Source organism: Canis aureus, chromosome 28 (genome assembly GCF_053574225.1).
Source record: "Canis aureus isolate CA01 chromosome 28, VMU_Caureus_v.1.0, whole genome shotgun sequence".
NCBI lineage: Eukaryota > Metazoa > Chordata > Mammalia > Carnivora > Canidae > Canis > Canis aureus.
The window spans coordinates 35,737,815-35,762,218 of record NC_135638.1 but is presented as its reverse complement, the minus strand read 5'-3'; the positions used below and the strand labels follow the sequence as shown (position 1 = coordinate 35,762,218).

The 24,404-nt window shown below is 38.3% G+C and overlaps 1 protein-coding gene and 1 long non-coding RNA gene across 4 annotated transcripts in view; one reads left to right on the top strand and one right to left on the bottom strand.

The window, feature by feature from the left end:
• Positions 1-10,822, bottom strand: part of LOC144300643 (uncharacterized) — a 35,035-nt gene extending 24,213 nt beyond the window's left edge. For all 3 annotated transcript variants that reach the window (XR_013367415.1, XR_013367416.1, XR_013367414.1), the window contains exon 1: positions 10,665-10,822. This is a non-coding gene — a long non-coding RNA (uncharacterized LOC144300643). The remainder of the gene's footprint in view (positions 1-10,664) is intronic.
• Positions 10,442-22,200, top strand: LOC144300639 (oxygen-regulated protein 1). The gene is made up of 3 exons (XM_077876926.1): positions 10,442-11,062; positions 12,373-12,544; positions 14,745-22,200. Exons 1-3 carry the CDS (start codon positions 10,442-10,444, stop codon positions 20,375-20,377), a joined length of 6,426 nt encoding a protein of 2,141 aa, XP_077733052.1. The 3' UTR covers positions 20,378-22,200.
• Positions 22,201-24,404: the final 2,204 nt, after the last annotated feature.

The window sequence follows — 24,404 nt, the reverse complement described above, 5'->3', positions numbered from 1 at the left end:
CTGAAGACTTGTTTGTTCATAGTTTGTGTCTGATGGATAATGTGAGCTCCATGAAGGCAAAGATATTTTCTGTTGCATTCACTTCTGTGTGTGCTTAGTGCACAATGTGTGCATTAAATATGTGTAGAATGAATGAATGAACAAATGAATGAATAAGGAAGATAATGTGAGAAACCCAAAGGCTACAGGGCAGTACTCCTATGGACTGAATGATGTACTCCCCAAATTTGTATGTTGAAGCCCTAATCTTACAATGTGATAGTATTTGGAGATGGGGGTTGTGGGAAGTAAATAGGTCATGTGGGTGGAGCCCTCATAATGGGATTACTGCCCTTAGAAGAAAAGACACAAGTGAGTTCTATCACTCAGGTAAGTGTGAGCACTCTTACACTCTCTCTCCACTCTCTCTCACAATGTGAGGACATAGTAAGAAGCTGGGTGTCTTCAAACCAGGAAGAATGCCCTCACTAGCAACTGAATTTGTTGGCACTTTGACCGTGGACTTCTCAGTTTCCAGAACTGTGAGAAAGCAATGTCTGTTTAACCCACTCGATTTATAGTATCCTGTTATAGTAGCCTCAGTGGGTTAAAACAGATCTCAATTTCAAAGTCCAGGATAAGTGTAATGTGAGGAATGGTTTCGAAGACAGAGACTACCAGGTTCAACAACCAGTAATTTAATTTCAACAGAATGGACCCTATACAGAGTTCCATGTGAAGTGGATGGAAATGACAAAGGTTATATTCCATGCTAACTGCATAAAATGATTATGCATCCTGATAAAGTCTGATATCTGCCCTAGGTTCCTTGGGCCTGCCTGGAGAGGTAAATTCTAGCAGTTAAGATTAGCCAGAGTTCTTTAGGTATATCTATGTATCTATATATATCTATTAACATACTGTATTAAACACAAGCAGAGGATCATTCGTTTGGTCAATATTTATTGATTGTCTACTATATAGAAGGCATTGAACTGTTTCTGGAAATTCTCAGGTGATAAGTAAGTTGCATGTCTGGTGCTTAATGAGCTTATTGACTAAGAAGCTACCAATTGCATTGCAGTATGAAATGTGCAGGGCATATATTTTTACAGATAACAGATTACAGTGGAGCGTATCTATTCACCAGGGAATTTTTATGCAGTGGGAACACAAGGGTTCATAAGGGTTTCTGAGATGAACTGAGTATTGGAGGAAGAGATGCAAAGGTGGTTGGTGATGCAGGGCAGGGAGTTTGGGCTAGGAGAAGGCATTCTAAGTACAAGAAGCAGTATGTGCAAAAGTTTGGAGCCACATTTAAGAAGTATCAGGTAATTCAAACTATAGAGTAAGACACATGGGTTGAGATGAAATTGGAAGGTAAGCTGGTGTCAGATCATAAATGGCGTGGCAGGGTAGGGTGTGGTGATGTTTTACTAAAGGCTACAAGGACCTTGGGAGTGTTTTAAAAGATTAACATGGAAAAAATAATAATTTCCATTAATTTTTAGGACATTTAGGTGCTCTGCCAAATACATAATATGTGTTGTCCTATTTAAGCCTCACAATGAGACTATAAGATAGGTATTTTCTCACATTTTCTGGCCAGGAAAATAGGCATAGAGAAACTAAGTAAATGGCCTGAGGCCATCCAGCTAAGTGGAAGGAACAGATAGGATGTGAACTGAAGTCTGACCTACTTCAAAGCATGTATGCTTAACCACTGTGCATTGGACTCCCCGCGAGCTGGCTACTCTGTCAGCAGTGACCACCTAGAATTTAACAGTTTAGACATGTCAGGCAGGTTGCCTCAGAGGTCATGGCTATCAAATCCATTAACAGGGAGGAACCTTAAAATGAGCTGTGCCATAGAGGCTTTTGGTATTTCTCAGACTTAATATAATCAAAGTGTGGTCTAACATCAGCAGCATCAGCATCAGCAACAGGGGATTAGAAATGCAGGCTCTCAGGCTCCACCCGAGACCTACTTAGCCACTACAGTTCAGCAAGATCTTCAGGGGATTCATCTGCAAATTCAAGCTTGAGAAACAGTGGTGTGGACTTCCCACACTGCTGTGTGCCAATACAAGTGATGCGAGGGAGATAGCATCATGGCATGATTGGGCAACAGGTGCACTTGGTCCCTCTTCTTAACTGAAGTCCTGGGAGTGCAGCATGTGTTACAGGAGATTCTTGGAGAAGGAGAGTTCCTTCTTGCTGATGCATGAAATTTTACTCTTCCTAAATGTGCCCAAAAGACTTCCTTTAGCTGACATTCCTTCACTGTTGAAATAAAACTGATAGATGTGAGTTGTTTATCAGACATGGATTGTAGGATTCAAAATAAAGTCAACAGAAATGCCTCATTAGCCTGTAACTATTTAGGGGCAGGTTGTATCTCATGCCAAATTTTTAAAATGTGTCCTTTTATTTGAAGCTAGTAATGATGCCATTCATGTATATTGGTACCCTGTAAACATAAATTTCTTTTTTTTTATTTATATTTTTTTAATTTATTTTTTATTGGTGTTCAATTTACTAACATACAGAATAACCCCCAGTGCCCGTCACCCATTCACTCCCACCCCCCGCCCTCCTCCCCTTCCACCACCCCTAGTTTGTTTCCCAGAGTTAGCAGTCTTTACGTTCTGTCTCCCTTTCTGATATTTCCCACACATTTCTTCCCCCTTCCCTTATATTCCCTTTCACTATTATTTATATTCCCCAAATGAATGAGAACATATAATGTTTGTCCTTCTCCGACTGGCTTACTTCACTCAGCATAATACCCTCCAGTTCCATCCACGTTGAAGCAAATGGTGGGTATTTGTCATTTCTAATAGCTGAGTAATATTCCATTGTATACATAAACCACATCTTCTTTATCCATTCATCTTTCGTTGGACACCGAGGCTCCTTCCACAGTTTGGCTATCGTGGCCATTGCTGCTATAAACATCGGGGTGCAGGTGTCCCGGCGTTTCATTGCATTTGTCTCTTTGGGGTAAATCCCCAACAGTGCAATTGCTGGGTCGTAGGGCAGGTCTATTTTTAACTCTTTGAGGAACCTCCACACAGTTTTCCAGAGTGGCTGCACCAGTTCACATTCCCACCAACAGTGTATGAGGGTTCCCTTTTCTCCGCATCCTCTCCAACATTTGTTGTTTCCTGCCTTGTTAATTTTCCCCATTCTCACTGGTGTGAGGTGGTATCTCATTGTGGTTTTGATTTGTATTTCCCTGATGGCAAGTGATGCAGAGCATTTTCTCATGTGCATGTTGGCCATGTCTATGTCTTCCTCTGTGAGATTTCTGTTCATGTCTTTTGCCCATTTCATGATTGGATTGTTTGTTTCTTTGCTGTTGGGTTTGATAAGTTCTTTATAGATCTTGGAAACTAGCCCTTTATCTGATATGTCATTTGCAAATATCTTCTCCCATTCTGTAGGTTGTCTTTGAGTTTTGTTGACTGTATCCTTTGCTGTGCAAAAGCTTCTTATCTTGATGAAGTCCCAATAGTTCATTTTTGCTTTTGTTTCTTTTGCCTTCGTGGATGTATATTGCAAGAAGTTACTATGGCCGAGTTCAAAAAGGGTGTTGCCTGTGTTCTTCTCTAGGATTTTGATGGAATCTTGTCTCACATTTAGATCTTTCATCCATTTTGAGTTTATCTTTGTGTATGGTGAAAGAGAGTGGTCTAGTTTCATTCTTCTGCATGTGGATGTCCAATTTTCCCAGCACCATTTATTGAAGAGACTGTCTTTCTTCCAATGGATAGTCTTTCCTCCTTTATCGAATATTAGTTGCCCATAAAGTTCAGGGTCCACTTCTGGATTCTCTATTCTGTTCCACTGATCTATGTGTCTGTTTTTGTGCCAGGACCACACTGTCTTGATGACCACAGCTTTGTAGTACAACCTGAAATCTGGCATTGTGATGCCCCCAGCTATGGTTTTCTTTTTTAAAATTCCCCTGGCTATTCAGGGTCTTTTCTGATTCCACACAAATATAAACATAAATTTCTTTATTGAGTCAATAGCCATGTCATTGTGTGAACAGTGATGATTATATTTTTTATTTTTTTTTAAATTTTCATTTATTTATGATAGTCACAGAGAGAGAGAGAGAGAGAGAGAGAGAGAGAGAGGCAGAGACATAGGCAGAGACAGAAGCAGGCTCCATGCACCGGGAGCCCGACGTGGGACTCGATCCTGGGTCTCCAGGATCAGCCCCAGGCCAAAGGCAGGCGCTAAACTGCTGCGCCACCCAGGGATCCCCAGTGATGATTATAAATGGAGGTTCGTATCAAAGTTAAACACTATTGTTTCTCTTATCTACACCTCTCTCCCTCCATCTTTCCTTCCTTCACTCAGTGACTCTCTCTCTCCCTTCCCTCTCTTACTCTTTTTTACTTTTTTTTTTTTTTTTTTTTTATTGATGATAGTCACAGAGAGAGAGAGAAGCAGAGACACAGGCAGAGGGAGAAGCAGGCTCCATGCACCGGGAGCCTGACGTGGGACTCGATCCCGGGTCTCCAGGATCGCGCCCTGGGCCAAAGGTAGGCGCCAAACCGCTGCGCCACCCAGGGAGCCCTCTTTTTTACTTTTTAGTAGGTGACATGTTATGAAGTCGGTATTTATCAGGCAGAGTGTGCCATTTCACGAAAGTCTTTTTCCTTTCGTGATCTGTTTGGAGACAGCATTTGAGAGCACATGTTTGAACCCGATCTTTTTTTCCTGGAGGACCCCTTACATTGTTTTTGTGGTTCAGAGCTGAGGCAGGAAGCCTGATAGGAAATCTGATTAGGTAGGGTAACTTCAAATCAGATTAGACTACAGGTAGCCATTAGAGGCAGCAGGTGTCACCTCAGGTGACAAAGTCCTGAAACATGCTCAAATCTCATCATGATTAAGCAAAGCGGAAGAGTGCTATGTATGCAGAAGCATAAAATCACTTTGTCATGTGGTGCCTCTTTTATTTGTCTTGTGTTATGCTGAGCAGCCAAATTGTTCACATTTACAGCCATTTTCATTAGAACTGCATTGATGCAGTAATAAACAGGAGTGCTTAAATGACTACCATGAGCAAATACGGACTCAGAGTTACTTGTCAAAGAATGATAAAATGTCAAACTGTTTCATTTTTAGCAGCAGAACAGTCTTTTCTCCTTAACATAAATAAATGAGAATTTAAGACTGTCTGAGAGAGAAAAGCTCATGGATTGGTGATCTGAGAGTGATACTGGGTAAGCAAGACAAGGCAAGAAAAACTGATTAGGAAGACTTCATGACTGTGGAGCGTGCTAGGAACTGGTTTGTTTCTGGCTGTGGTCTCCTTAAGGTGAATTCTGTCTGGTGATTAGCATCACTTTGGATTAAATTAATTGGCTTACTCAATCCCTGGGTGGATACGCTAAGAATAAATCCAAAGACATTAGTTTCTTTGCATGAAAAGAGCAGGTTACATATCCAGTAACATTATATAAATTATATAAACAACTTAAAACAGGTTTTTCTTTAAAGGGGACGTTTCAAGTTCTGGTAAGTAAACTATTTGAAATCTTTATTTTGAAAGCAATCTGTGTTTAGCTGTATTTTATTTTCCATTTTATATCTAGATTGTATATTTGTATTCTATCTTTAACCATTAGGAAAAAAGAATAAATAGGCTAGAAACCTTCATAATTTGCTGATATTGAAGTAGGAGAGAACTTCAGTATCAAGAAATCAAGAAATTCTAGTGTATTCAAATAGGGGTAGGTTTTTTTTTTTCCTGGTTATAAGAACACTATTTACACATTAGAGGAATCTGAGCAATCCATTAAAGAAGGAAGCTGGCTTTAATTCAATAATGCTGTGACCACCATAGGGGAGAATTTGTGTATTTCCTTTTTGAACTCCCATCCTTAACCCCACCTCACAGAGTTATGATAAACTGTGGAATGAATGAATTTTTCTTGTAATGTCAAATCTCTGAATCACCATAGAACTAACTTTATGAATATACCAATGAAGTAGAAGTCTACTTAATTCTTTTTCTGAACTGCCTGAATTCCTAGTGTATAGTAGAAAATTAAAATTATAATTAGTGAAATGATGCATGTGCATCTTGTAATTCTGCAGTGTGTTTTGTCAAGTGAATGGTGGTAAGAAGCTATGGCCCTCTTGGTAGAGCAACTATTTAGATCTGAGCAGTACAGGTATTGAGAACAATGATGGCACAGATAAGCATAATCATGGGTAACCAACACTTTCCACCAGTGAACCAAATAGTGTTAAAAACATCTGCTGAATCTTAAAAATTGATACAAATATCATGATAGTTCTGCAGTTTGACTTTTGGCAATGAAGAGAATGCAGAGAAGAGGTAAAGATACTGGTAGCATGCTATCAAGTCACTGGAAGTAGATTTCACTATAATGTGGGCTGTGGGGAAGAGATTTTATCAGATCATTTGCTACTTCTAGGAAAAGTCAGCGGTGAGAAAAACGGAGGGCCTTAGGAATCTAGCTTCCTCATTACTTCTTTGCACCTCTACTTTTCCTTCAGCCTAACCTGCTGGGAGAAGAATTAGACCACTTCAGGCTACTTTGTCCCCCCAGATCTCCCTCCCCTAAGTATATTACTACCTTATTCAACTTTAGAGGGCATAGAATAAACCTTACTATTTAAAAAGTATGAAAAGAGATATTTTAAAATTTCCATCTACATTCTGATCAGTTTTTAAAGCTAATTAAGAAGGGTAAGACAAGGTAACTAAAAGGTGTGAAGGGGCTGGTAGCTCTGTTTCACAAAAAGGGACAATCTACTGTCAAGACTCACTGACCACATTCTTGGTCTTGCTCAGGTCTTTGGCAGAAGCTGTACTAATTCCTGGAGGGCATCTCCATCATTCTGCCTCTGGCATCTCAGCTTTATGCAGTCTCTCCTGTAGAAACTGCCATTTCGGGGATCCCTGGGTGGCTCAGAGGTTTGGCGCCTGCCTTCAGCCCAGGGCATGGTCCTGGGGTCCCGGGATCGAGTCCCACATCGGGCTCCCTGCTTCTCCTCTGCCTGTGTCTCTGCCTCTCTTTCTCTCTCTGCATCTCTCATGAATAAATAAATAAATAAATAAATAAATAAATAAATAAATAAAAGAAACTGCCATTTCTTCCAACCCTCAGTGCCAATCTATCAGGCTCAACGAGAGATCCCTCCTTGATATTCTCATGACACTCCTACTCTTCCTTAACTGTGCTATTGAATTTCTCAGTGAATTTCCCATAGAAAATGTAGGACACATATATGATTATATCAAGGCAAAGATTGAAACATTTCTTCTGGGAGGAATCTGGCTTTGTCCTTTCTTCTTCAATAATGATATTGTGCACTGGATGCACACAGATCCTTTAATTCAAAAATGATACTGAATATTCATCATGTTCTGTATTTCACATACAATGCCCACCTTACCATTGACTCTTAAACCTCACTTGCATGTACACAAAGTGTCAACACTTTCCACCAATGACTTCTAGGCATTTTCAGAGATCTTCTTACATGCAGTGAGGATCCTATGTGTGTGTGTGTGTGTGTGTATATATATATATCTATCTATCTATCTATCTATCTATCTATATATATCTTTTTTTTTTTTTTTTTTTTTTTTTTTTGCTACAGCTTCCTTCTCAAGGACCCCGGTAACCATCTTATAGGTTCTTTCTCTATAAATGCCCCTCCATTGCTGGGCATATGGCATCTTCCCAGGACCTGGTACCTTCAGTTCGGGGTCAGGCAGCTAGGATAGCACAATGGGGGCCACTTCTTCCCTCCAATTGTCCTTATTTTCTAGGTTCTCTTTCCTGGTCCAAGCACAAAATCTCAATTTTTTTATTTGAGGGGGGAAAAAAAAAGAAGCCTCCCAAAAGCAAACCCCTTAGGCTATCAGCTTACATAACTGTGTCTTAACTTGATAACCAGGTCATTGGCTCTCCAAATAGTGAGATCCAGACAGAAGACTATTGCAATTAAAAGCCTTGCTATGTGCTTGTAGGTAAATATAATTTTCCAAAATTAGGAGAAAATGTGTTTTATTCATACACTATTAATGTAAATGATTTTAAAATAAGTATGTAAGTAAAGCAACCTAAAAAGTACTTGGAGGCAAAGAGTCCTGAAGTTTTTATTAAATATTGAAAGAATTCATCCCTCTTATAGTTAGTGAGGGCATGGGGATTAAGCAGCATGCCCAAGGTCAGACCACAGTTTATCAGCTGAGGATAAGAGGTGCAGTTTTGCTGACTCCATTGCAAAGGTGGATTTCCCAGCTTCTGAAGCACAAACCTGCTGCAGCTGCCTTTATTGTCTTAAGTACTATAATTACTTTAAACTGCTTGTCGAAGAGAGTGGGGGAGACATATATAAATTCTAGATTGATCTCTGAATGTATTTTCCTAAATCACACATAAAATTTGCAAATCATATTGGAGATACACGAAGGATCTTAGGCAACAGTTTGCAAACAGTTAAGTAGATGATTTGGGCCAAATTTATAGCTGATTTATAATGACAAATATGCTTTTTTCATCTAATACTGATCACGTTTATTTAGTTTGTTCAATTTGTGCTTAAGGCTGCAGGGCATTTTTACTCTATCAAAAGACACTAATAATTACATCAACTTAAATATAGTAGAAAATAGTCACAGTATGCTACAAATGAGAAGTGAATCCAGAACCAGACAAACCTTTCCATGAGCTGGTCACTTGTCAGACTCTGGTTTCACTTATGAAGTAGGGGGGAAAAACCTGAGTGGCTGAAAATGGCTCTTAAATTCCCTCCTGAAATAGTTTTTTTTTTTTTAAGATTTTATTTATTTATTCATGAGAGACAGAGAGAGAGGCAGAGACACAGGCAGAGGGAGAAGCAGGCTCCCCACAAGGAGCCCGATGTGGGACTCGATCCTGTATCCAGGGATCATGCCTGGAACGGAAGGCAGACGCTCAACTGCTGAGCCACCCAGGCGTCCCCCTCCTGAAGTTTTAATTTAATTATTTTTAAAAAGATTTAATTTATTTATTTGACAGAGAGAGAGCACAAGGAGGGGGAAAGGCAGAGGAAGAAGCAGGCTCCCCACTGAGCAGAGAGCATGATGTGGGGATTGATCCCAGGACCCTGGGATCATTAAGTGAGCTGAAGGCAGATGCTTACTTAGCCCACTGAGCTACCCAGGTGCCCTGAAGTTTTAACTTTAGAACCACCAATGGGAACAGTACCTCCACTTTCAATAGCTCATAGCAATGCTATCATTCATTCGAAATATTTAATGAAATGATTCCCAAAGAAGGATTAATGGTGCATAATCTACCTGCGTTTTTTTGGTATATTTTTATATTGGAGTTCAATTTGTCAACATATAGCATAACACCCAGTGCTCATTCCGTCAAGTGCCCCCAACAGTGTACCTGAATGCTTTAAAAAAGATTTAACTTACTTATTCATGAGAGACAGAGAGAGGCAGACATTGGCAGAGGGAGAAGAAGGCTCCCTGCGAAGAGCCTAATGCGGGACTGGATCCCAGGATTCCAGGATCACAACCTGAGCCAAAGGCAGACACTTAACCACTGAGCCACCCAGGTGCCCCTACCTGCATTTTTAATAATCTGTAATGGAAACATTTTACATTAGTTTAATATGGCCTTTATTTAAGGATTTACATAATATATTTGTTCTAGAATTTAATGTCAGAAAACATTTTCTTCCAGATGAACTCATTTCGTTCTACCCAACAATTCGAACTGGATAAACTTTTCCTGTCTCCCCCTTTTTTCCTTCACTGGCAGGACATGCAGAACTAAAGGGATCAACTGCAAAACTCTTTTCTCATTGGATGGCTTTTGATGTGTGTCTCTTTTGTTATTTTTTAATTGTCCAATAATACCTATTTAGTTTTTAGGATTTGCAAAATTTAGCAATGTATGAGAAACAAGTATTTATCCATAGTTCTGCCAGTCAGTGATAATTACCGTCAACATTAGGGCTATATGTGTTTCTGGATTTTTTTTCCACTAGCATAATAAATATGTATATGCTGGCAATGGCATGGTATATGTATTTTATAAACTGCCTTTTTCTTATGATCATTTTTCTATGCTGATAAATATAGACTTCTAAAGTAATGTTTAATGGTTGCATAGCTTCCTAGGGCATGGGTGTATATATAATAATTTATTTAATGACACCTTTATTCGTGTCTTTAGTTTATCTTCAAATTATAAATATCCTTATTGTTTCTATTTTTTTTATTGTAAGCCCCTTAAAGTTCCCTTTCAAAATAGGCAGGAATAATGAATGAATGAAATGCTAGGAATAGCCAAGATACCTACAACTATAATCAGATTGCATTTACATTATCATGTATTCTTTATGGTGCCGTCATTGCGGAGATGAATAATTATCCTCCCCCCCCCCCCCATTCGCAGCCAAAATGAGCGAAACTTCTTCCACTAGTGTTTCCATGGTTCATCGGTCTTTTGAAGGTCAAGGTCCTCCTCGCCACCTGAGTGTCATGCATCCTGTTGTGGCCAAAAAAATCAGCTTCTACAAGAGTGGAGACCCACAGTTTGGCGGGGTCAAGGTGGTGGTCAACCCGCGTTCCTTCAAGACATTTGATGCTTTGCTCGATAACTTATCAAGGAAGGTGCCTTTACCTTTCGGGGTGAGGAACATCAGCACCCCTCGGGGAAGGCACAGCATCACACGCCTGGAGGAGCTGGAGGACGGCGCGTCGTACCTGTGCTCCCACCGTAGGAAAGTGCAGCCGGTCGACCTCGACAAGGCCCGCCGGCGCCCGCGACCCTGGCTCAGCAGCCGGGCCATCAGTGCGCATGCGCAGCGCTCCCCGCCGACCAGCATAGGCGCCGCCGGGGCTCCCGGCATGCTACGCGCCCCGCGAAGGCTTCTGGTCTTTAGAAATGGCGACCCGAAGATAAGGCGCGTGGTTATTATGAACAGAAGGGTCACGCAGAGCTTCCAGGCTTTTCTGCAGCACCTGACAGAGGTTATGCGGTTCCCGGTGACCAAGCTGTATGCCACGGATGGAAGGAAGGTGAGTGTTCTGGGCGTTTCTCACGTCTGAGCTCGCGTTACGTAGGATGTGGGTGGAGGCCCCGGAGAATGAAAGGCTTCACGTGCACGTGCACGTGTGTGTGTGTGTGTGTGTGTGTGTGTGTGCGTGTTCCCACCCTGGTGGGAGGGTACCGGCTCACGTGTGTGGGTGGCTCTACTGTTCTCTGGTCAGAATCCGAGGAAGCGATTGCCATGAGGGGCTCTTTTTAATCTCACACTCCCTCCCCTTTTTCGCCTTCCTTGTGCACCGAGTTGTATAATGGGTTGGCACAGAATCTTATCACGACAATATTTCTTGAAAAGCCGTGGCCACCAGTGATACTGTTAGGTAGAGAAAGCATTTTTTTCTGCCATCTCTGCTGGTGTGAGGGTAGGTAGGTAGGTAGGTGGAGGAACAGAGGAGAGCTCCCCCTGCAGCTGTGAGCCTGTCCACCAGGCCCTTTCTCAGCTTGCTCATGGTAGAAATTAGCTACAGCTGGATATTTTGGTGGGGAAGGCAGAGGCTGAACTGACTTTTAAAGATATTTTTTAAGTTATGGCAGAAGACTGGTCACCAGGTAGTGTACAGGCCGAGTAATGATGTTGGTCTCACCACCCCCACCTTGATAGTTGGTAATTTTGTATACATTATTGGTGCCTACAGAATGCTTGGTGATGGGCAGCCCAGGTGGCTCAGCGGTTTAGCGCCGCCTTCAGCCCAGGGCTTGATTCTTGAGACCCGGGATCGAGTCCCACATCGAGCTCCCTGCATGGAGCCTGCTTCTCCCTCTGCCTGTGTCTTTCTCTCTCTCTCTCTGTCCCTCATAAATAAATAAAATCTTTAAAAAAGGAAAAAAAAAAAAAAGAATGCTTGGTGATTATCTCTGTAAAGCCCTGAAGGTTTTTGATTCCATTCACTATAAAATTGACATGGAAAGGGGGCCATAGCTGGCTCAGTCCACCACACTCTTGATATCAGGGTTGTGAGTTCAAAGTCCCACGTTGGGTGTAGAGATACTTAAAAAAAATAATCATAAAATCTTTTTTATTTTAAAGATTTTATTTATTTATTCATGAGAGACACGGAGAGGCAGAGACACAAGCAGAGGGAGAAGCAGGCTTCCCGCAGGGAGCCCACTGGGGGACTAAATCCCAGAACTCTGGGATCACGCCCTGAGCCGAAGGCAAACCTCAACCGCTGAGCCACCCAGGCTTCCCAAACATCATAAAATCTTTAAAAAAATTACCATATGGAAAGAACAAAGCTTCATGTTGCTCATATAAGGACCTTAACTCTTTGGTTTCTTCTAGGTTCCCAGTCTCCAGGCGGTGATCCTGAGCTCTGGAGCTGTGGTGGCAGCAGGAAGGGAGCCATTTAAACCAGGAAATTATGACATCCAGAAGTACTTGCTTTCTGCAAGATTACCAGGGACCTCTCATCATGTATACATCAAGGGAAATACTAGATCAGAAAGCAGAAAGAGTAAGTCACTTAAATTTTTAGCCCTGAGTTCTGTGTTTTTTTTTTCTTTTGTTTTTAACCACAACATCAAAAAAACAAAAACAAACCCAAAACCCAAAGCAGTCTATGCTTAAATGACCAATTTCCTTCATCACGTGAAAGAAAATGAGAGGATCAAAAACATTCTAAACTGAAATTGGTTATATGTATAGTTGGAAAGAGTCATAGAGATTGTATGATTTTTTTTTTTTAGATTTTTCCAAATCAGTCAGTGATTAAGTTGATGTGGTAAGCCTTTATTTGTGTGTGTGTGTGTGTGTGTGTGTGTGTGTAATATAATACCTAGATAAAAAAAATTGCCAGAATTTCTTGATTTGGAGAGGAGCTTTATGGAATTTGTGTAAGTGACATCTGGTAGAGTTTTCTCCAGATTGTACCATGCAGCATCATAGCTGAGCGCAGCAGATTGAGTGACTGTGTTTTTAAAAATCTCTTAAGTACATATCAACTCCACTTTCTGAAGTTATTCCAGTAAAAATCACAGCCCTTGGATCCATTTTTTATTTAAAAAATTGATGTGATCATTCATGCTGGTTAATAATAATCTAGGTTGATGATTCCTTAGGAAATGCTGCACAATATAGCATAATCCTTTGGGTTGGGGAGAAAGAGGGCTTGTTGATGCTCAGAACTGTGGCATAAGCTGTAAATTCTCTATGCAGGCATGGTTAGTTCTATTATTCAGTGTGCTCAATATTTTAATCTCTATTCATTGTGCACACTTTTTTAGCTCTATGCTAAGGAATTTATTGCCATTTATACTTAAATTTTGGTTTTCATTTAGATGTGGAATAATAAACCCTTTGAGTAGTATTAATCTCTCTACTTACTGCTGAAGAGGGTGAAACTCCTCTGTTATGATATATTCAATAGATATCTCTTAATGTTTCTATTTTGTAGGCATTAGCTGCCAAATACCTGGTAAGTGTATGGTAGTACTATTTCACTGTGCTCATTTTACTAAGGTGATTTTACTATTTTGTGATATGGGCTGCTGAGTATGATTTTTGATGGTGTTAGGGAATGTGAGGGTTTTGTTAAGTTTTAATTTAAAAAATTTTAAGTGAGGCATTTTCATTGGCAATTTTGGTAAATGCATACAAAAATAAGAGAAAATATTTTTAGGTTTATACTCTGAAATGTTGAAGGTATTTGATTGATGCAAAACATATGTAAATCCATACAAACTGTTAATAAGAGTTTGATTGAATTAAAGAAGCTTGAATACTAAAGTTATCTTTAGAGACACACAGTAAAAAATAACTAAATATGTTGGCTTGTTGTCTAGCTGTTTTTTTTTTTGTGCCCTATGTCAAATGTACTAATTATACAAAGTGAATGCTAAATTAGTAATTATTACTCAATTAATGTTTTTAAATTCTAAAAATGTTTTAGCTTTCATAATGCTATAGATGTCTCTCTTGGCTTTGCACAGGCAGGAAAATGAATATAACTGAATTATATTATTTGCTTTGTTTGCATAGGTAAGCAGCACTTAGACTCCAGTTTCAGTACTGGTAAACAAAACAACAAAACAAAATTCCACAAAAATCTTTATTTTTGCTAGAATCCTTGTCAGTTTCTACTTTATAATTTCCTTCTTAAAACTGCCTAATTAAACTCATTAAAATTCTATGAATCTCATTATTAAAGTAGGATTATAGGTTTTCTTTTTGAGAGTAGCTTGTAGAAATGTACCAGATGTTATAGTGAATTTGAATAACCAATGAATAAGAGGTGAGAAACATATTAGTAATCTTACTATGTATGATTTTAACTTCAGATATAGAGCTGCATTATAGTTTCAATAGGGTTTTTCAGACAAGTTTCTGAAACAAACCATGATTTACAATATTGTTTCTACAGAAGAATGTGTTGCAAGTTCAAACCAGCTGATTTACTGATGATATTTGGAAAATAAAACATCCATGCATTTAGGGCTGCCTAGCATCAATGTGAGGAAGGTTTGGTTTGTAATAAAGACTTACAGTGTATTCAAAAAAAAATCTTACTATGAAATTTAGAAAATATGATATTTTTCTTACCAATAACTTAATTTTTTTCTTTTCTTTCTTTGCTGCCTCTTCTATTGGATATTTATAACTTCTCTGTCTTCTGCATTTTGACATGGGACATCTTTTAACTCTTAAAATCTTGAAAGTGAGCACACATGTGCCTTCAAGCCCAAGGTCCCAGATTTATTCTGTTTCTTCTGGCAAAATGCATAATAATGATTGCTACTCAGACCATTCTTTTGCTTCTGAAAATTACTTGGCCTTGGAAAAAAATGATTCTCGGAATTTACTGATATACCCTTCTGAAGATGATATTGAGAAATCAATTATTTTTAATCAAGATGGCACCATGACAGTTGAGATGAAAGTTCGATTTAAGATAAAAGAGGAGGAAACCATAAAGTGGACCACTGTCAGTAGAGCTAGTCTTTCTCATAACAATGAAAAGTGTGAGGTAGGCTGTTTTCCAGGAAGAACAGATGATCAGTCATCTCATTTAAAGATTGCGGCATGCTCATTGTCTGCAGATGTCTCATCTCTGGAGAAAGACAATAATCAAGAGGTCAGTTTGACAGAGGAAATAAACACTCGAATAACAGATCAAGAGACTGAAACTTGCACTTCTGTTAGTTGGGAGAATGGTGCTATGGACACAAACACTGTCCAGGGGACTCAGGATCAAGCAAAGCATCATTCTTATAGGCCCCCTACACCTGGACCAAAGAGAGTGAGACAAAAATCTGTGAGAGGGAGTGTGACCTTGGTTTCTGAAACGGAAGTTGAAGAGGAAATGATTAGACAATTTTCCTATAGTGAAGCAAGGGAAGATGGGGAAAACAAATCTGAGTATCACATGTTCACACATTCTTGCAGTAAAATGTCATCAGTATCTAACAAACCACTGCTTGTTCAGATCAATAACAATGAGCAGATGGAGTCATCTTTAGAAAGGAAAAAGGAGAGCAGGTTGCTCAAGTCAGGTGCAATACGTGCTGGTGTAGAAATTACAAATCAGAAGATGTTAGAGATGTCTCATAATAATGGCTCGCCGCAGACTATATCAGAAAACTCAATTGTGGGGGAAGTTATAGTTGATAGTTTAACATCAGACAACAAAACTAATATCAAAATCTTAAGGCCTTATAGTAGGACCAGGGATAGATTCAGCCCTATTTTAGCAGATACGACTCATTCTTTAAGTAACGACTCTGGAATTGACAAAACTGTTTCTGAGATCCCAGCTTTGGTAGAGTCTTCCACTGTTACCACAAGAATTGACAGACTAATTAATGAATTTGCTCAGTGTGATTTAACAAAATTTCCAGCAAATGAAAAGCAGACTTCGTTATCTGTTGCCAGCAAAAAGAAGATGAAATCTCAGCAACAAGTGATAAATTCTAGGCATCAGATCCGGAAGATTGCAACCAAAGGAATTCTTAGTAAGAATAAGAGAATAAACACAGGACGTAGAATTGCACAGGAAATCATATTGGAGGGTTCAGATGGTTCCCTTAAAGGAGGAGTAGTTTGTGAGGAAGACCTCCATGTAAGTGATACGGTAATTGAATCAAATTATTGTTCCCAAAGTGATCTCAATCCTGTAAATTCCAAGAATTTCCATGTAAATAAATTAAATACTCTTCAGAATCCTAAGAAGTTTCAAGGACTTTTAGCTAAAAGAAAATCCAGACCACTAACCAAAGTAAGTTTAGGAGGACCTACAAAAAGAGAAATTGGTCAAGGAGATAAAGTATTTCCCCATAATGACTTTAGGTATTGCAAAAATAATTTTGAAGATCAAAATGTATTTCCTATGTTTAACTTCCTTGAGCAAAGACCCAGTGATTTTTGTGGACCACAGGGCCAAGCAGAAATAGCATCTTGGTATTTGGGAGGAATTACTAAGAAAAATTTAGTTTCAAAAGTTAATAATTCACACATAACTTTAAAAACTCAGAAGAAACAAAAAGGGGATAAGTTAAAATCAAGTACTACTGTAAGTAAACAACAAGTTACAACCAGGGCAAATTCCTTAGGTTCTTTGAAAAAAGCTGTTTTTCCTGAGGCTATTAGCCATCATTCAGTTCAAAATTATATACAGAGATGGTTGCAGAACACAAATCCACATTCAGCTTTGCAATCTAGAAAATCAGCTCCAATATACAAAAAGGATAGGAGTGTGGTAAGTTGTAACAACAATGGTTTTGCAGGAACTAAGTCCCACACAAGTTCTGGAGAAGGAAATAATTTTGCTAGAGAAAGTAACAAGTATATAACTAAAAATGCCAGTTTGACAGAAAATCTAGGTAAAAAGGTAGGTAAATTTTTTGACAAAGTTAACAGTGAAGAACTTTCTAAAGATCTCTGTGAGAACCAGGTTGAATCTCTGAATGATGCTTGCTTGCTTCCCTTGCATGAAAATTGTGCTTTGTCACAGTCAGCTATTGATGATCATAATACTAAAATCCAGGTATGTGCTGAAAAATTAGGACCAGAGATAAGCCTTGTTTACCAAGAGATAAATGTAGCTACAAAAAGGCACAGCGTAGAAGCTGCCATTCAAGTAGATCTTACAGAAGAAGACACTTCAAAAGACCCTTTACCAATCTTATTGCTTCGCCAACTGCAAGCTTTAGTTCCTAGTATTCATAAGACTCAGAATGGAATTACTCAAATGCCAGGTTCACTTGCAGATATTCCCTTCTCTTCCCCAATATGTAAGTCTTATACTAATGTTCTTCTAGCTTGGCTTCTGGTACTAACCTTAAAAGGAAGTATAAATAGCTTCTGTCAAGGTGATGCTCACAAGACTACCAACAGAGCTTCAGAAATACTTGGATTATTGGAGGTCCTAAGGCATACTGCCATCACAGAGGAAGCTGATGATTTGAAGGCTGCTGTTGCCAATTTAGTGGAATCAACCACAAATCACTTTGGACTCACTGAGAAAGAACAAGACATGGTTCCAGTAGGACTTTCTGCAAATTGTTCCACACCCAACCTTCATAGAGTTCCTAAGTGCGTTGAAAATGAAAAAACACAGAAAATCTCTTCAGGTGGAGGCCACTCTGCCAGTGAGCACTGTGGCCCTGAAGCCTGTGTTTCAGAGTTGACTTGTTCATGTCAGATGTGCATTGTGAATAAGACCTGTCCTCCAAAAGAGACTTGTAACCTCAGTGACATTTTTTGCCCTAGTGATGGCTGTACTGTTGATCAGACCCCCATGAATAAGGCTTGTTTCCAAGGAGAGGTCTGTTCACTTACTGATGCTCTATCTTCCCACAGGGCTTGTGCTCATGAAGAAAACCATAGTCGTAAGGCAACTTGCCCAATTGATGAGGCCTACATTCCCAACAAAATCTGTAACACCAGTGATTTTTTAATTTTTAAAGAAAACACATGTACTGATAATTTGGAATTGACTGAAGAATTAGAAAGAATAAATAAAGTTCAGAAAGATCTAAATGTTTTGGCAGACCCTGGGTGTAAACATAGCTTTAATATATTGGTATCAGACCAGAATATCAGCAATTTAAGCTACTCTAGCTTTCCCATAAATGAAACTGAACCAGAATTTGATAAGGAACGTAGTTCTGTAGCTGAATTGAAAAATTATTCATTAAAGACATTTCAGGGTAAAAATGCATATACATCCTCTGATAAGGAAGACTCCAAGACTTCTGAAGAACCAGGCTCAATAACCAATAGCATGACATCAAGTGAAAGAAACATTTCAGAATTGGAATCTTTTGAAGAATTAGAAAACCAGGACACTGATACCTTTCATATGAAGGTAAATGCAAGAGAGCAGGCCGCTGAAGAATTGATCCAAAAAGAGTTAGAGGCTAGTAAAAATTTGCAATTGATCGATGGCTCCAGAAGGAACATTACAGAAGAAGAAGAAAGAAATGGTATAATTTGCGAGGCAACCCGAAGGAGGCTGGCAACACCACCATCTTTAGTGTTTTGCTATGATTCTAAGCAAAATACTGAAAAGGACCTCAATGAAGGAGAAACTAAAATGAGAGTAAAAATGATGGTGAAAAGCATGGAAATTGGAAGTTATTCAGAGTCCTCTCTTGATTTTAAAAATGACTTCATAGGACCAGTGACTTCTGATTGGTCTGAATTTAGACCAAGCAGTGAGAATGAGCAGCCATATAAAACATCCAGTGATGGCCCCAATGGCAGTTGTGAGGAAATTGTTCAAGACAAGGACTATAATAAAGGATTTGTTAAAAGGACAATAGAAAAACTTTACAGTAAAGGGGAAATTATTAAACCATCTTTTTTTTCTGGGTCTATACACAGATCTCAGGTTTGTCCTTATAATTCTGTTGAATTTCAGTGTGCTAGGAAAGTAGATCTTTATGATTCTGAAGGTCAGTCATTTGGCTCTTCTGAACAGCTCTCTAGTAATTCATATATGTTGCAGAAATTTCTAGAAGAAGGACAAGATAAATGTGACTTTAATGATGTGAGGGCCAATTATCATGGAGGAGACATTTTAGGACATGGTACAAAACAAAACGATCATAACAGAATCATCAGAGACATAGAAGAAGGAGTACTGATTGATAAAGGAAAGTGGCTCCTGAAAGAAAATCATTTGTTAAGAATATCATCTCCTGAAAATTCAGGCTTATATGGCAATGCAGACACCATATCAGTGGATACTCTACTTAATAATGACAATGAAGTACCATATTCCCATTTCGGAAATTTGGCCCCAGACCCAACCATGGCTGAGCTGTCCTCTTCAGAATTGGAGGAATTGAGTCAACCCCTTGAACTGAAATGCAGTTATTTTAATATGCCTCATTGTAGTGATTCTGAGCCTTTTTGTGAGGATTTGCTAGATGTTCAAAATAAAACTTGTGCCAGGGAGAGAATACCAGTTCATCATGCAGAGGAGAAGGCTAATCATAAATCAGAAAGAGTATGCACATCAGTAACTCATGGCTTTACATCTGCTGGTAACAAAGTTCATCCTGTCTCTGATGATACTATTAAAAATCAACCTTTGCCTGTTAATAATGCAATTCATGGTGCACTTCAGGAAGGCGACTCTCTGGATAAACTCTATGCTATCTGTGGACAGCATTGCCCGATACTAACTGTTATCATCCAGCCTATAAATGAGGAAGACCGAGGATTTGCATATTGCAAAAATTCTGATATTGAAAATTTCTTGGGCCTCCATTTATGGATGAAAGTACATCCATATTTACTACCATCAAACAAAACCATATTTAGAGATGCTAACAATAAAGCAAATTTTAGAAAAGCATTTATTGATAATGCCTTTGATGATACATTTGACTTGATGGATAAAAGAAAATTAAGAAATTTAAAAGGAATTAGTTCATTGGGCTTAGAGGAAGAAAATAATTTAAAGAAATTTCAATTATATTTAAAGAAAAAGTTTTGTGTGAATTTCTTGCACACATCATTGTTGATTGTGGATAATAGGAATTCAGATACACGTGACTCCATTAATCAGACAAATGAAATCTTTGAAGTAGTTGATGAGAATAATAATTTCTTGAATAGCAGATTTCAGAACTCAAGAACAAATCTCAACCAAGTAGTAAGAGAATGTAGTGACTTCTTTTTTGAAATGCATGGTCAGACTTGCCTATTTTACCAAGTTGAAACATCCTTAAATATTAGTAACAGAAATACAGTAGAAATATTTTATGTATTTGAGGATGAAAATCTTTTTATTTGGGAAGAGGAAAGCCAATTTGATCTTGAAAGCAATGATGAAGATTTATAATTTTAATATCAGCACAGACTTTTAAAATCAATACATTTTTTCCTCATAATGAGATGAAACATCTAGAATGGGCATAGACGAGATAACCTTTAAAAATTTCCCACTTCTTTAAAATGAGCTTATTCTAGAAGCTTGCACTTGGATAATCTGATTTGACTTTCATTATTCTGCTGTTCTTCATTTTTCCAAAAATTAGAGACTCAGTTTTTATTGTATTATTTTTGAAATTTTTGTGTTTGTTTTTCCCTGAACATATGTAACTTCCTAGAACTGATTCTTCTTTCAGGACATCACAAAAGCCCTAAGGACAGGAATTAGATATTTTTTCTCTCCTTTTATGTTGTTTACTTTAGTGCAAAATGTGTATTGGTGAATAAAATATATTGATGAATAAATAGAATAGACATAGTCTCAAAGTGTACTTCATTTATTAATTTTAACTGCTGATTTAATAAAGGCATGAAGGTAAGATCTCACAACAATCTCCTATTTCTTGTTCCACAAGTGTTGAATCTGGTTTCCTCAGAACGTCTAATGAACTCACAAGTATTTCCAGAGGACAGGATTCACCAGTTCTTTTCACAATTAAAAAAAAATGCTTTACTACTAAGCTGTCTCTCTAGTACTTTGCCTAGAAAATATAATTTTTTAAACAGTAGTAAAATGGTAAGAAATCCGAATAGGTCAGAATAAAAAAGAGGAAAAACTTAGGGCAGCTCAGGGAAGCAAAAGGAGCTGGAATGTTTTAACTTGGGAAAGAAAATTTAAAACTTAAAATTCTCAAAATTGGAAAAGAACTGCTATGAAGAGAAACTTGACATTTTTTAATGTTTTAACTGCAATTAGATATAAAAACACGTTGCCTAGAAGGATAAATAAATTTGATTAGACTATAAATTGCCTCTTTTGAATACTTGAGGTATTTTGCTTGGGATTATCCAGGGAACCTTTTAAGATTCCTTTCACTTCATGACTATATGATAGTACAGAAACACATTTGTTTTAAAAAGATTTTATTCATTTATTCATGAGAGACATAGAGGGACGTAGAGAGAGGCAGGCTCCATGCAGGGAGCCCGACATGGGACCCGATCCTGGGACTCCAGGATCATGCCCTGGGCCAAATGCGGACACTCAACCACTCAGCCGTCCAGGATTCCCTAGAAACAAGTTTTATAAAACATTGAAATAAAAAAAAATAAAAAAAAATAAAACATTGAAATCTATGTTTCTTGTGTGGAACTGCCTCAAAGTAGAACAATTAATGGTGTTTTTGAGCCACATACGGAGGTGCTAAAATAACTTAAATTTGGCATTGAGTAACTAAAGGTAAGTAATTACATAAAAAATACCTTTGGTTTCAGCTCTGCATGAGGCATAAATTCATAAAAAACTATGAGTTGCTATTTATTTCACCAGATGAAGCCTATCTCTATGTAGAATATGCTTTTTCTACATTAAGTGATAGGATTTTCTCATTGAAAAGTAGAGATTGCTATGTTATGTAAGCTTCTGTAATGACCAATGAGAATTTTGTTCAAATAAAAGGGCTAAAATTGTGGAGAAATAATAGAAGATGGATAATTAATGTTAATTTTGTGCCTATTTTATAGTAGGGTCTATGGTAGTCTTACAGATTGATTACGTGTAATCTTTCCTCATAAAGACACAGAGTTTGGCTTTGCTATACTCCCTTTTTATAGGTGACAGAACCTAGAGTAAGGGAGGTAAAGCACTTTCATCAGTGGTGCACAGTATCATGTCAGAATTTGAACCCAGACCTTTGTGCTTGAAAATCAAAGCTATTTTTATTACACCTTTATTTATTTATTTTTTTAATTTTTTTATTATTTATTTATGATAGGCACACAGTGAGAGAGAGAGGCAGAGACACAGGCAGAGGGAGAAGCAGGCTCCATGCACCGGGAGCCCGACGTGGGATTTGATCCTGGGTCTCCAGGATCGGGCCCTGGGCCAAAGGCAGGCGCCAAACCGCTGCGCCACCCAGGGATCCCCACCTTTATTTTTTTAATGTGAGGAAAAAGTGGTAAAATGTTTAAAAAATTGGCATCTGCATGGCTCAGTCTGTTAAGTGTCTGACTCTTAATTTTGGCTCAGATAATGATCTCAGGGTTGTGAAATGGAACCCTGATCAGGCTCTATGCTGAGCATGGAGCCTGCATAAAATTCTCTTTCCCCTTCTTCCTCTGTCCCTTATCCATATATATGTAAAATCAGTGCTCTCTCCAGAGAAGGAAATTAATTTGGAAAGAGAATGATATTTAGGTGAATCAAGGAGATTGGGGAAATCACATCAGCCAGGAGCTTTTAGGAAAATATGGGATGTAGCATATGGTTTTTACCAATTATACTACAAATGTTATATTAATGCAATAACACTAGTAGGTGGCCCAGATGATATTGGGAATAGAATTGAGAGTGACATGTGAATTAGTAATGCATGACTGTGTAATGTACTATTTGAGATGAATGGGTTCATATGCATTATATTCTGAGATTTGGATCCACATCGTCTATCATGTTTCTATCCTGGTTCTAGCATATTGCTTGGGACATGGTAAGCACCTAGTAAATGTGTTGAATGGTTAAGAAATGCTTTTTCTTTATGCCTTGTTATCTTCAAATTGATACATATAGGGGGATATGAAAAGATGCTAAGAGGTAGAGCTGAGTTTTTTTTTGTATTTTTTGAAGCAATATTTCAGTCATTAAAAACATCTGTGAAAGTGATTTTTTTCTTTTAAACATTAAAATGAATTTTAAAAAATTTTCACCAGACTTATATTAAAAACATATCTTGTAACACTGTGAAAGAAGACTAAATGAAACTTCAGAAGAAATTTAAGAATTTTGCACAGATTTAAAGGTGAAGTGTCCGAGGTTGAGGATGGGATCTGAGCCTATTGTGTTCTGGATAATGTAGCCAAGTTCAGAATCTTGGAATCTAGGTGAAATGATGTAATTATTGTTTATGCCCACAAGATGTCAGCTGCGCTATGCTTTCCTGGAAGCTCAGTCGCTGAACTCAGAAAGAGGCTTGCATGGCTAAAGGGAGTGCATCAAGGACTGAGACAGTCCCTGGGCAGTTTGCTTCTGCTTCAAAGAAAACTAAGGACCAAATTGTACAAGCACCCCTCCCCACAAATCTTAAACCCAGATGGCATATCAGGACTCAGAGGAAATAGTCTGTTTGTAGCAAGGAGCTGAAGTTCAAAAGTAGAGGAGTTACTAAGAAAAGTGCAAGATCTTCAATAATCATCAGAGTTGATTACAAGAAAAGCTGAATTTGGAGCATCGGGATAACCCAAAGTCCTAAGTCCAGTTGAAACTAAGTTAATGAATCTTTAGTTTGTGGGTAGGGGTGATTTTTTCCATGGTTTTCAGATATTTTATATCAACTTTTCAGTGACAAAATATGTGTCCTATTTTCAAGGTTTAAACTGAGATATCAAAGCAATGTTTCATGTTTGTACCACTCATTTTGTTAGTTTTCTCATCTGTAAAATGGGGCTACCACGTTAAAGGTCTTATCTGTAAAATAATTTTAAGCTGCCTTATAAGATTGTTGTGAGAGGGTCACTTAAGAGTATGATGGAAAAGGTATTAGCACAAAACTTGGCACACTGTGCTTAATACATTTTAGCTGTTTTGTTTAGCATTTAATACATTTTGGCTGTTTTGTTTTTATTTACAATTTAATTTTTTTTACCCTTAAAAATTGAGATATAGTTAACACAGTTAACACACAACGTGACATTAGTTTCAGGTTTACAACATAGTGATTTGACAACATTATACTTTGCTTACTACAAATGTAGCTACCATCTGTCACCATGCAATGCTATTATAATACCATTGACTATATTCCCTATGCTGTACCTTTCTGTCTTGTGACTTATTAATTCTGTAACTGGAAGCCTGTACCTACCACTCTCCTTCACTCATTCTGCCCGTCCCTTTGCCCCTTGTTCTCTGGCAACCACCAGTTTTTCTATGTGTTTATGGG

Bases quoted from the DNA above. Each gene is read 5' to 3' on its own strand.
- LOC144300639 (XM_077876926.1), top strand. From the start codon at position 10,442: ATGAGCGAAACTTCTTCCACTAGTGTTTCCATGGTTCATCGGTCTTTT. The intron at 11,063-12,372 runs GTGAGTGTTCTG...GGTTTCTTCTAG, and splicing joins ATGCCACGGATGGAAGGAAG to GTTCCCAGTCTCCAGGCGGT. The intron at 12,545-14,744 runs GTAAGTCACTTA...AAATCTTGAAAG, and splicing joins TAGATCAGAAAGCAGAAAGA to TGAGCACACATGTGCCTTCA.